At 37.5% G+C, this 14,243-nt stretch overlaps 1 protein-coding gene across 2 annotated transcripts in view; it reads left to right on the top strand.

The window, feature by feature from the left end:
• Positions 1-12,678, top strand: part of ALKBH8 (alkB homolog 8, tRNA methyltransferase) — a 53,400-nt gene extending 40,722 nt beyond the window's left edge. For both annotated transcript variants that reach the window (XM_023736945.1, XM_004382470.3), the window contains 2 exons: positions 7,181-7,330; positions 12,084-12,678. In XM_023736945.1, coding sequence (XP_023592713.1) covers positions 7,181-7,330; positions 12,084-12,638 — 705 coding nt within the window. In that variant the 3' untranslated portion in view covers positions 12,639-12,678. The remainder of the gene's footprint in view (positions 1-7,180; positions 7,331-12,083) is intronic.
• Positions 12,679-14,243: the final 1,565 nt, after the last annotated feature.

The following is a 14,243-nucleotide window of genomic DNA, read 5'->3' as shown; positions in this document are numbered from 1 at the left end:
ATTTTGCATTCCCACCAACAGTGCATAAGAGTTCCCATCTCCCCGCAGCCCCTCCAACATTTGTTATTTCCAGTGTTTTTGATTTGTGCCAGTAATGCCGGGGTGAGATGGTATCTCATTGTGGTTTTAATTTGCATTTCTCTAATGGCTAGTGATCGTGAGCATTTCCTCATGAGAAAGGATTTTTATAGAAGCTATTTTATTTGTTTAGTTACTCATAAGTGTGAGAAGAATGTATTGGATGTTTTTATCCACTTCTTATAAACAAAGCTATATAATTAGGTAACATAACTGGAACTTGAACCTATGCCTTCTGGCTCCGAATCCAGTGTTCTTAGGGGAAAAAGTTATTATTTATTGGTATTTTACTATTGAGTAAACTAAGGCTCAAATAGATTAATTAACTTGACCAAGATCACCGTGCTAGACCCAGGGTTGAACCCATTTCTTACTCCAAAGTTTCTGTTTCAGTGCTGTAATTTTTTTTCTATGGACGACTTTTTCCCTGCTGTGCCTGAAGTTGGAAGTCCTTTCTACTCTACTGTACTATTACAAATACTCATATCAACACTGCTGTGTGAGGAACTGGTGCTTCCTTTTCTCAAGATTAGTGGGGAAGGTCTAGAGTAAGGGAGTAGATAAGGAGAATGAGAGCAGTCTACATTCATGGGTTATTGTAGTTTGTCAGATTGCTTATAATAATCTTTATTTTTACCGCATCCTAGATGTTGTGCACCTACATGAAGGAAGTTACTACTGCTTTTGAGGAAAGGTAAAGTTTATGCATTAAGAGACAGATGAAAGAATAGCTTTTCATCAAGAGAAGACATTGATATTCATATAGTGTCATCATGTTTACACCTACATTTTTGTTTATAAAGAATAAGGTCTAGTGAGTTGTTTATTCATGTTGGAAGGAAGTAGGTTTTTGATATGCCACTTAAAATCACAACTCTAACAACAGTAAAAAAAAAGTGATATCTTCTGGTGCTTTAATCTCTAAATACTGTCCAAAAATGTTTCTCCGTAGGCTCTGCCATTGCACTTTCTTGATGATTGCCCATGGTTTTATCTAATCAAGTATCATTTGTGACCGTAAAACTAGGTTAAAGTGAACCTGATTAACTTGGTCATAATGATACCATTATTCTGTTACAATTGAAAAGAATGATTTCTTGATAAACAGAAAACTGAACCCAAAACCTGAAGCTGGTTCAAGAAGGAATATATTTGGAAGGACTGGAAAATCACATGTACGCTTGCCTCCCCGTTATCCATGTTCATTTTATCAGTGGGAAGTCTGCATGCATTCCTTTCTCTCTGCTGTTCCCCAGAGCCTACTGCATTGTCTAACCTCCAGGGAAGCCCCTATGGCTTAATGAATGAATGAAAAGTAGTCTGGTTGGAGTTAAGGCTGTCATTATAACAGAATTGGAATTATCTATGACAAAAGGGAAGCCTGCTTTTTTAAGCTGCTGAGGCTCCAGCGTGGATGGAGCTGCATTATTTGAGTCTGTTTTGAGCAGTCATCTTTGAGCATGAAAGTATGTGCATTTCTTGACATTCATGAGACTTGCCCTGGGATAGTCACTGTATGTAGTCAAATGTGGGATAGTCTGAAAATCTAAAAAATTATTAGGATTACTATTACTTACAATTTCCTTAACAAAATTCATTGTTTCTACTAGCTTGAGCACTCATGGAAATAGTTTTATGAACTGCTTTTCATTTCTGTAAGAAGTATATGTGGTGAAAGTGTTTTTATCGTAGCGCTGAGTTACCCCTGACCTTGCTGTTCTACTCATTAATTCAAAATTTCTATTTTCTGGCTAAGAACAATTTTTTTTGGAGTCTTCATTTATATCATCAGCACTAGGTATTGGCTTTCTTTTTGGAGTTAAATTTTATAAGCAAGATTTTATACCTTTAAGAGACTTATGACATATAAACAATATCAATAATGGGTAAGATGTACATACCGTGAGCTTGGCCAGGTGCATTCACTAAGTGATTGCTCTGTGCTTTGGTCTTGGAACACATTTAGTTCAAATTTGTTTCCTAGATAATTACTTAATGGTTGGTATGGATTTTCTTTGTTGCTGCAAATAGTTGGGATTGTAAATATAATACTCAGTACTGCCAGAAGTTTGTTTATAATGGTAAGAATTGGAGGATTTGTTTACGTAGACCTCTCTCTACATTGATGAGTTTTTTTTTTTTTTTTTAAACTGTATTGATTACCCCTGTGAAGGAAGGAACAAAAAGGAAACTAACATTGTCAAGCATCTGCTTTATGCCAAGTACTGTGTAGTGTTTTCTTACATATATAGTCTATGAGATTGGTATTACTATCTCCATTTTACAAACAAGGTAACTGAGGCGCAATAGGTTGTGACATACTCAAGGTCTCATAGGGCTAGGGAAAGCATTAGAACTTATGTCTCCAACTTCAGAGTTCATGCTGTATGGTACTCTGCCAAGAGAGACCTGAAGGACTAGCTCTGGTGATAAAGAGCACCAGACTGTAAGCTCAGAGATGGCAGGAATCATGTCTGTTTTGTTCTCCACTTACTTGGCACATAGTAGAAGCTTGTAAGTGGTTTGTTGAATGATGAGGAGCACACTTGTGAATTTACATTTCATTTCTTACTTGAAAACCAGGAATATGTACAGTGCTGTGTTCTGAAACCTTGAAGGAAATGTGACAACTTCCGAATGGGTGAATCTTAACTCAGTGTAAGATACTTTTAAGATACATGGTGCTTAGGCTGGGATCTCTAGAAGAGCAAAATAAGTGAAGCATATATATAAATATATAACCCCAAAAGCCCATTGCCATCAAGTTGATTCTGACTCATAGTGACCCTAAAGGACAGAGTACAACTGCCCCATAGGGTTTCCAAGGAGCACCTGGTGAATTTGAACTGCTGACTTTTGGTTAGCAGCAGTAATGCTTAACCACTACACCACCAGGGTTTCCATATATAGAGAGAGATTTATTTCAAGGAAATAGTTCATGCAGTTTTGGAGGCTGGCAAGTCCCAAATCCGTGGGTCGGTTGTCAGACTGGAGGCTTTTTCTGCCTCACGGGGTTGCAGAAGCTGGTGAATCCAAAATCTGCAGGTCAGGCAGCAGGCTGAAGACTTCTCACGTCCCAAGAACCGGAGGTCAGAGGATGACTAGACAAATGCAGGATTGAGAAAGAGCAAGCTTTGCCAGAACATACATTTATATCGTGAATACAGGCCATACCCCCAAGAAAACACCTCTTCCAATTGATTGGCTGCTTACATCAGATCACAAAATGGGAGGTGATACATAGTGTCTGCCAAACCACTGAGACTTATAGTCTAGCCAAGTTGACAATGTTAACCATCACACATGGATTTTTCTTCATATCTAGAATTCAGGACGAGTTTTTGTTTACCCCTTCTTCCATACAGTAATAATTAACATTTGCATAGCACTTTTCTGGGTTAATAAAATATTTAGCATGCATCATTTCATTTAATTCTTATATTAACCCTAAGAAGTAGTCTTTTTTTTTTTTTTAAGAGGAAACAGAGGCTCAGAGATATTAAGTAACTTTCCTGGGTTGTGTAGCTAGTTATCAGTGAAGCTAGAGGTCAGATCTAGGGTTTAGTATGCTCTTATCACTATACTTACTGCCTTTGCCTATTTCTCTGCACTTTAAACTATGTGCTGCCAGTCTGGTGTTCCTATAAGTGCATATTTTCTTAATATTGTTTCAAATGTTGTATTTTTTTGAAATAAAAATAGTATAACCACAATTTACAGTATGGATGAAAGGAAAGGTATTCACTTATAATTCTGTCACCCTAATCAACCAGTTTATTGTGATGAATATTCTTCCACTGTTTTTTCTATAAATGTTTTATATAATAATCAGTCTGCAAACAATTTGATAACTCATCTTTATTATTTAACGTTTGCATTTTGATATGTAGTCTTATAAAATTCCTGGACTTTTTACTATTCCATTAAGTAGATGTTATGGACATTTTTTGGTTGTTGCCAGTTTGGAGCTATTGTAAATAACAGTGTAATGAACATGTATATTGAGAGACAATGTGAGAAGAAGGAAGAACATGGAAAGCTGTAGTGAGAAGACCCAGATTTAAATCCCTGCACCACCACTTAGCTATTGTTTAACTTTGCGCAAATTACTCTTCTTTTTTGCGATAGTTTTCTAATCTGCAATATAAGGATGATAATACCTAACTCAAGGTGTGTTATGAGGATTAAATGCACTAATACAAAGAATCTACTTTAATACACAGTACATAATCAGTTATTATTAACCTGTGTAGTTTGTTTCCTTGTTTTGTGTTATTATGAGAATTTTTTAGAAGCATATAATTATTGGGTAAAAAGTTGTGAACGTTTTCATCTTCCTTAAAAAAAATGATTTGCCAAATTGTACTGTCACCAGCACTATATGAAAATAAGTTTTATCACAGTTCTATCACCCTGGTATATTTTGGTTTTCAAATATTTGGTAGTTTAATAGGGAAAAAAATGGAACCTTGTTTTAGTTTGCAGCTTGACTACTAGTTTGAATATTTTTTTAACTTTACCTGTAATTCCAGAATTGCATATTTAATACTTTATTGAAGATTTTAAAAAAGTATATAGGAGCAAAAGTATACGATTTAAGCCCAATATGTCTTTTTATGTCATTGATCTCCTTCCAGCACACAGAAACATGTAACTTTACATAATTCCTTGAATAGACAGGGATATTTAAAATAAGCCATTCTCTATCCTGTTGTTGACATTATGCAACATTTTGCTGGTGTTGTTGTTGCTGTTGTGCAACAATGTGCCACCCAGGTGATTTTGACTCATAGTGACCTCATATGGCAGAGTAGAACCGCCCTATAGGGTTTTCTAGGTTGTAATCTTCATAGAAGCAGATCACCAGGTCTTTCTCCTGCAGGGCTGTGGGTGAATTTGAACTGACCGCTTAACCTTGAACCACCAGGGCTCCTTTCAAATGCTTAGTACTATCCTTGGTATAAAAATAGGAGAAGTGAAAAAAATAGTGACGATTTGACTATAGTGTACAGGAGACTCAGGCAAAATAAGTGAAAGATGAAAGTACTGAGGTAGGCATGAGTCAGAGTCATTGAGCAGTCTGTAGAAGACCTGATGCTTTACTACTAAAGTTGCCTCTGCTTTCTTGTTGGTGAAGAGCAGTGCTGTGTACTAATAACCACAAATGCCTGGCAGGAAGGAGAGGGAGATTTTCTTTTGTTTTGCTTGGCTGCTGTTCTTATTCTGTTTTATCTGTGATTCTTAGATAATAACTTTCTTCCTCTGAAAATATTGGGCTCTCTCTCTGGGGAATTTGTTGCATAGACAAGTTGGATTCCTTCCTGTTGACTTTTAGCAAGATACATGTATTAGTCAGAATTGGGCATACTTGAAACTTCTGATTCCGTGAATGGAATTTGATTGTAGCAAAAGCTAGCAAGCACCAAAATATAATAAGCTTGTTATTTGAGTAGTATTTTCCTTTGAGTACTGTGTCTGTTGGCTGAGTGGCATGGAATATGGATGAAAATAAATAAAAGTAATAGGCCAGGTTTATATCTTACATGGGTAAAACCAAAAACCAAACCAAACCTGTTGCTGTCGAGTCAACTCTGACTCATAGCAACCCTATAGGACAGAGTAGAACTGCTCTGTAGGGTTTCCAGGGAGTGGCTGGTGGATTCGAACTGCCAACCTTTTGGTTAGCAGGGGTAACTATTAATTGAGAATCTTGCCACTCCACTGTTGTTATTAATAGGCCCTTTAGTACTTTTCCATCTTGAATAGGAATCAGAGAAGATTGCTGTACTTTACCTCTAGCTTGGTACCTTTTATTTCACCTCAGAAATTAATGCAGCTCTGGGATAGAATATAGAAGCTGTTTAATACTAATCAGAAGTTGAACAAACTCATATTAAGTATGAGTAGTATGGCAGTGTGATTTAACTCAGTATGGTGTGTTGACATGAAGGTTTATATCCTTTATTCTCAGAAGGGATGAGGGAATCCTAAAGATCAGTACTCATTTAGATCAAAAAATTAAATGAGTAAATATAAGCTTGCAGTGGCCATTTCTATTTGACTAAATCTGCTTATATATTTCTTTTCCCTGTTATAGAGATTAGGTTAAGAAGAAATATCTAGTGATATTTATTAATTGGTGATTTAACATTTCTTCAGCCCCTCCCATTCTTCCCCACTTTACATGTTCATTGCCGTGTGTGTGTGTGTGTGTGTGTGTGTGTGTGTTTGTGTGTGTGTGTGTATAGATAGAGAATTCTTAGAACTACCTGTATACAACAACAACAACAAAAACTAGTAGAGAGACGAGAGGAAGGCCTAGCCCCAGACTCCTCCCACAGAACCAGACACAGGCATAAGGCACGTTAGGCCTCACCTGCTCAGGGAGATGAGAGCATGCTGCTAGCTACCTTCAGTGCCCTCGTTCCCATAGGGTGGCTTGGTGATACCAAAAGATTTAATTAAATAGTATTTTACAAATTTTGAATTCAGTACTTAATCTTGCTGCAGATCGGGCATTTAGCAGAACAAGACTCAGTAGTTTTAAAAAGTGAAATAAATTATTTTACTCTTGTTTTGAGAGTTTTTTTGTGTGATTGTAAAAGTAATACATGTTAAAAAGTATAAAGCAGCAGAAGAAAATCCACCATCCTCCTGCTACTATGGGCCATCACAATATAGTATGTATAGTAATGAGTGATTTCTTACATCATCATATATGTAGCTCCCTCTAAAATGTCAGTGTTATGGGATAATTTCCATTTTTAATGTGTGATATTACAGAAAGATCCAGATTCTGAACGGTGATCAATTAGATGCAAATTAGGACCTCCCATTTCTATCACTGTTGTTTTTATTCTAGTCAAATTCATTTCCATTCACTAATTTGAGTTCTTTTTGGTACTTGTTGAGGTAATAAATGCTGCCCTGCACTCGTATATATTCCAACTTTGTACTGGCTGTTAAGAGCTGGTAATTTCATGATCTCAGACCGTTTCACAATGAATACGAAATCTGTATAATTATGGTATGCAATAAACTCATAGCTCTTAATTTCTCATAGCATTTAAACAAAATGTTTGAAATTATTTCTCTGTTATAGATTGGTTGTGACCGTAGCCAAAACCTTGTGGACATCTGTAGGGAGAGGCAGTTTCAGGCCTTTATCTGTGATGCGTTGGCAGTACCAGTCCGCAGTGAGTCCTGTGATGCCTGTATCTCCATTGCTGTCATTCACCATTTTGCAACAGCAGTAAGTATTATCATTCTTTAAGAATGGTAACCAAAGTGGCAAAAATAGTCAGGGACACTATTTTAGCTTTTACTTCTTTCCATTCTCTTTCTGTCACACAATTTGCCGTTTGTTAAAAAAGCATGTGGAATGAAGATGAGCTACATGGGAGTTAGTCAAGTTTACTTAATCAGAGGCTGATTTGGACCCTAGCTTGCCTTTATTGCCACATGTTTCTGCCTTTTTTCTGCCCCAAGTATCTTCCACCTTTCAATGCCTTTCTTCAAAGTCATAGAATTTTAGCTGGAAGAGACTTTAGGCGATCATCGGTTCTAGGCCACTTGATTACTCTCTTCTCAGACTCTGAGCCTCTTTATTTCTGTTTTCCATATTTCTTTCTGAGCCCTTCCTCTCATCCCTGTCATCTGAGTCTCACTTCATTCCCATTCTTTTTTTTTCCTCTTTTCTCAAAACTCTGTCTTATATAGCTGGCAGTATTTATGTCATAGACTTTTAAAATTAGTCTTGTACGTTCACAATTTAAAAATAAGTAAAGTTAGTATTTTATATTTCTCTCATTTAAAAAAAAAACTTTTTTCTGTGTGCCAGCAGTTTCTGATCTAAGAAATAACTTTACAGATCACCCTGTGACAGGGTCACTGACCTTTTCGGTAGACCTTATAACCTTAACCGAATTGAAAACAAAACAGAAAACCTTCTGTGTCATTTGTCCCTTCAATCATTAGCTTTTTATTTTTAAAAGTAACCAAGGGAATCTACTGGACTGGAGCAAATGGGGCTGGGGAGGCTCTTTATAGTAAAAGCCACTGGCCATCAGTACACCTAGAAGCATTATTGCGAACACAGAAAGGCTTGAAAACAGCAACTATACCAGTAAATTAAAAAAAAAATCCTCTTCGCTTGGATGAAATGTTGGCACGCGCTGGTCCCTTCAACCACATATTCAGATGTGTACAACTCATTGTCAGTGGACTATCTTTGCCTTCAATTCATAAAAAGATAGTAATACCCATACCCACAAATACATATATATGCATACTAACACATGCCTGTATATATATCTCCGTTATTTTGCAATTGCAGATATGTTGAATGCCGTCAACTGTACAAAGTCCTATATAATGTTAGAAATTTCTCATATCCACCTTTCTCTTGTATCTATTGTCATTTATTTATTAAAAAATAATTTGCTGAAAATCAATTATGTGCTAGACAAAGACTCAGTCCCTGCTTTCATAAAGCTCATACCTAGTGAAAGGGGTAGCATTTATTTAGTTGTTGGTTTGGATTCGTATGTTGTTGGCTGAATGCCACGGATTTGGACTTTGAGAGCCATTGGAAGGCCTTACATATATGAGTGCCTTGATCAGATTTGTGCCTTATGGGGGTCCTGTTTATGTCACTATGGAAGATAATTCAGGATATGAGGCAAGATTGACTGTGGAAGGGCAATTTTAGTTGTCCAAGTGTCTGGGAACAATGAGATAAGGGAGTTACAGTACTAGTAAAAGAGTTCTACTGTCCTGTACTTCATCCCTTCACCACTACAGTGTCCTTTCCAGCCTGCCTGATTCTTCCTTAACATCACTCCTAGTATTTTATGTTCTTTTTACCTTTGTAACCTTGAGCAAGTATTTTTAGTGGTTTCTGAAAACTTAGTTTTCTCATTGTAGAATGAAGATGACGATAACTTATTTCATAGGGTTGTCAGGATAAATGAGACAGTCTACGTAAATTGCTTATCATAGTGTCATACTTAGTAAGAACTCAGTGAGAATGTTAGCTATTATTATTTTAATAACTATTTTCAAGAATTTTTATAAACTGGTCTCACTTTATATTTTTAGCTTAATTTCTCAATATTCCCCAACTCTAAGACCAAACTTGGAAAAATCTTTACAAAGTTTCCTCACACTAACTCGTTTCTCTATAAACTATGCATTTAAAGCTGCTTCCTTCCACTCTAATACTTGATGTAAGATTATTTCTTTGGCTTTTGTGGTCATTTTCAGTGAGTCACTTAGGTGTACAATACAGTGTATGTTACTTTGACAATTGAAGAAGATATCATCCAAGGCTAGGAGAGCTGTGGAACTGGAGACATCAGTTTCTTTTTATCAACTTTATATATGTATGTATGTGCATATGTGTGTGTATTAATAGTTCAAATCTCATTTTTCTTCAGTTGCTAGGCTTGCATCCTTAATGTAGTTCATTATTATATTTTCCTCCTCTGTTAGCTTGCTGGAGCCCTGGTGGCACTGTGGTTAGGCGTTTGGCTGCTAACCAAAATGTCGGCAGTTTGAATCCAGCAGCTGCTCCTTGGAAACCCTATGGGGCAATTCTACTCTGTTCTATAGGGTCGCTGTCTTAGTCATTTAGGGCTGCTCTAACAGAAATACCACAAGTGGATGGTTTTAACAAAGGGAAATTTATTCTCTCACAGTCCAGTAAGCTACAAGTCCAAACTCAGGGCATCATCTCCAGAAGAAGGCTTTCTCTCTCTCTTGGTTCTGGAGGAAGGTCCTTGTGATGCATCAGTCTTCCTTTGGTCTGGGAGCATCTCAGTGCAAGAACCTCAGGTCCAAAGGACACTCTCTGCTCCTGGCACTGCTTTCTTGGTGGCATGAGGTTCCCGTGTGTCTCTGCTCACTTCTCTCTTTTATATCTCAAAAGAGATAGGCTAAAGACACTATCCAGTCTTGTAGACCTCATCAGTGTGATAGAGTTTACAACACATAAGGAAATAAAATCATATTTACAAAATGGTGCACAATCATACAATACTGGGAATCATGACCCAGCCAAGTTGACAGATATTTTTTGGGGACACAGTTCAATCCATGACAGTCGCTATGAGTCAGAATCGACTCAACAGCAGCAGGTTTTGATTTTCTTATTTTTTTGGTTAGCTTGCTAGTTAGGCAGTCTTTGACATCAGAGTCTACCTTATATTGGTACTTTTTCTCCCTTCCGGAACAATACAAAACTATCACGGCAGTTTAACTACATTTAGCCCCTTCCTGCCTTTTATGGTATTACTATTGTGTATTATTATTTTTACTGTTTTAAACTGTCAATATTCACTTATATGTACTCATATGATTTACAGTTTCTGATGTTCTTCCTTCTTTCCTACATTTTCAAGGTTTCATAAGGGATTAATTTCTTCTGCTTAAAGAATTCTCTTTGCTATTTTCTTTAATGTAGGTATAGCATAGGTAACAAAGTCTCTCAGCTTTTGTGTGTCTGAATGTCTTTATTTTATCTTTATTTGAACAGATGTTTTCACTAGGTATTTAATTCTAGATTGACACTGTTTTCTGTATTTTCCACCCTTTTTTATGTCTATGCTTCAATCTGGATACTTCAGACTGACCTGAATTTTGGTTCAGTAATTCTGTTCAATGTGTCTAATTTGCTATTAAACTCATCTATTGTATTTTTCAGTTCTACGATTTGTTTGACTTTTTTATATATTTTAGGTCTTTACTGAAATTCTTTGTCTTTTCCTCTAGCTTTTTGAACATATTAACCATAGTTATTTTAAGGACTGTGTTTGAGGGTTTGTTTCTATGGTCTGTTTTCAGTCATTTGGTGCTGATTGTTCTTAGTGTACCTCATAATTTTTGATTGGATGCTGAACATTGTGTATTAAAATGTTTGGATGATTTTATTTTCCTCCTAAGAGTGTTTATGGTAGAAGCAGATCATTTTAATTCTGTGGAGAGTTTTTTTTAGGCTTTGTTTGGACCAGTTTATATCTATTTTAGTTTTTTCCCACTTCCGGCTTGTGGCCCTTCTGGTCCCAGGTGAAAGCCTAGGGTGTATTCTATGGACATTACACCTTGGTGGGCCAAGGTAAAAAAGCCTCTGTCTCTCTAGTATCATTTTGATGCTAAATTCTCTGTTTAGCTTTTTAACTTCCCAGCTGCTACTGTGCTGAGTGTCTTGGTATTTCACCCTGTGCATGTTTAGGAATTGGCAAATACCTTGAGGGGAGTTTGCATGTAGATTTTTGGGATCCCTTCCCTGCAGTTCCCCTTTCTCCAGGATTTTGTCCCTCAATTCCCAGCTCCGTTGGCTTCCCTGAACTCCAATCCTGGTCTCCTCAACCCAGGAGACTGCTGCTTTCTGCTAGTGCCCTATTCTCCACATTGCAAATTGGCAAATAATCTCAGAAACAAGCTGGGGTGAGTGTAGAGCTCACTTTGGTTTAATTCCCTTCTCTCAGGGATTATAGCCCTTCAAGTCTTGCCTGCAGTGTTGCTTTTCAGTACCTTCAAGCAGCTGTTGTATGTATTTTATCCACCTTTTATGGTTGTTTTCAGAGGAAGGGTTAGTCCAAAATAAGATACTTCATCCAAGACAGAAGTAGAAGTCTCCTTTATACATTTTATACAATTTCTTTGTACAACAAGCATTTTATAAATGTAATGATTAGCCTAAAAGTACTTCATATTACTGCTCCTAGCCTTACAAGAGGTCACCAGTTGTTTTCTGTATCTAGTCAATCAAAGGAAAAGTTACAGGGAAGATTAACAGAAATGAAAATACCCTTTGCCCTACTTCCTCAATTCATTTTTTCTCACTCAGCAAAATGGCCCTTCTCTGTTTTTTCTTTTTTATATAAAATTGCTTTGTTAACTTTCCTGGGCTGTTCATCCTAATTGAAACAGTCGTACAGTCAGTTATATTGTTTCCTTTCTTTATCTCCTCCTGGTTGATAATTGGTAATGTCTTTTTTTATTAGGAACGTAGAGTGGCAGCTCTCCAAGAACTTGTTCGACTCCTGAGACCTGGTGGGAAGGCACTCATTTACGTCTGGGCAATGGAACAAGAATACAATAAGCAGAAGTCCAAGTATCTTAGAGGAAACAGAAATAGCCAAGGAAAGAAAGAGGAGATCAGCAGTGATGCATCAGTGCAGGAGTTACTTGAGCAAATGCCTGACATGGGCGATCAAGATTCAGCATGTTCTGTCCCCTCCATTAGTGACTTTTGGGAGGGAGGCTGTAATTCAAGTAAAGTTACTAATTCTAAGCTGCCTGTTCACACTAACAGGACTTCTTTTCATTCTCAAGACTTACTGGTTCCCTGGCACCTTAAGGGAAACCGTGGTAAAGACAAACCTGTTGAGCAGTTTGGTACAGTAGGATCCCATGACCCAGGTCCTGTGTTTCATCGTTACTACCATGTATTCTGTGAGGGAGAATTGGAAGCCGCCTGCCAGACTTTGAGTAATGTCAGCATTCTGCAAAGCTACTACGATCAGGGAAACTGGTGTGTGATTCTTCAAAAGCTCTGATTATGTAAACCTATCATGTATGGGGAAGAAATGCTCAGTTGTTTGTTTGTTTCTTTTTTTAACAGGAGACTGAGTTAACTGTCTTTTTAGTTAAAGAGAAAACTTGTGGGGAAGTACCAAAAGAGAGCTCTGAGAGAAATTTGGAAGTAGAGATTAGTTAGGAGACATTCAGTCTGCTACTGTTGCTGACCTCATTCCACCCATAAATGCAGGCTCCTCCTGTAGGGTTTGATCTCTGCTTTCCTCAGAAGAACAGGGATGGTTTTGAAAAGTGATCAAAGTAGTTTGAATTGTTTGGGATCTGTGGATAAAAGTACAGCATTTTGAAAATAAACTTTTGTTATAAAATGTTACTAAGTGAACTAAGTTACTTAGAATTTCAGTGTAGAAATCATACAGCGTTTTTTTTTTTAAATTGACCCTAGGATTTGTCTTTGACAGCCCTTATTCAGACTGTTTCTGATCCCTGAAATGTTCTCTCCTTCCTCTCCCTCATCCCAAATGCCACCATCTTCTTTACTCCTGGAATCAGATGTGAATCCGTGGCCCACTGAGCTCTTTGGTCAAGGACAGTGACATTAACATCTCTGCGTCTCACCTGTTCCCAGCCCAGGATCAGGCCCTCCGCAATGGCATTGATCGATTTGATTTGCACTGGAGCCCTTCCTGTCTTGGTCTTACCCTGTAGAAACCTCTCCAGAATTATGGACTCCTCAGGGGTAGGGTTAGATCCTTCAACTCTGTTCAGTTCAACCCAAACTCATGGAGATCATTCCCAGGCCCTGCCCTGTGCTAGGAACAGTGTGGTAGACTCCAGGATTAGTAAGTCCTTCAAACGTGCTGGCCTGGACCTGCCTGAGGGTCCCTGCCCTTGCTGCTCACTCTGCTTGGATCTGCATGTGCTGCCCCTCATTATTCAGGGCTCAGTTCACATGTCAGCACCTTAAAGGGACTTTTTATTATTTAGGGTTTTTTTTTTTTTAACTCCTCATTCTCCCTCAGCCCACTCCCTGTACCGGTAACCCCTAATCCTCTTTTTTCTCAATAGTTTGCCTAGTCTAGATATTTCATAAAAGTGGAGGAATCATAAAATATTTGTCCTTTATTTCTAGCTTATTTCACTTAACACATAACAACATTTTAATAAAGAAAATATTCCTGGTCAATAGAAAATTGTCTATAAAGTTTTACCTGTGACTGTTTCATAAAATCATAGATGATAACTACACTAGTCCCATACCTTACTAGCATGGAACTTGACACATAGTAGGTACTCAGTAACATTTTAGTTACGCAGATAGCATGCATTAGTTAGTAGGAGGTTCATTGAACAGGTATTGTTGAGCCCCTACTATGTACCAGTTACTATTTTAGTTACCGGGAATGGAGCAGTGAACAAGACAGAGAAAGCTCTTGCCCTTATGGAGTGTACATTCTAGATGCAGGACAGACAATAAGCAAATAAGTCAATATATACTACAAGTCCAGATAGTGATAAATGCCATGAAAAAAATAAAACAGGGTAAAAGGAGGGGGCAGATTTCCATCCGGGAGCAAAGGATTATTTTTAAATGACTGAAATAACTACTAATCCTGACAGTAATT

The sequence above is a fragment of the Trichechus manatus genome, unplaced genomic scaffold, assembly GCF_000243295.1.
Source record: "Trichechus manatus latirostris isolate Lorelei unplaced genomic scaffold, TriManLat1.0 scaffold00094, whole genome shotgun sequence".
Taxonomy (NCBI): domain Eukaryota; kingdom Metazoa; phylum Chordata; class Mammalia; order Sirenia; family Trichechidae; genus Trichechus; species Trichechus manatus.
Note: the sequence above shows the minus strand (reverse complement) of the source record. Positions and strands in the feature narration are given on the sequence as shown.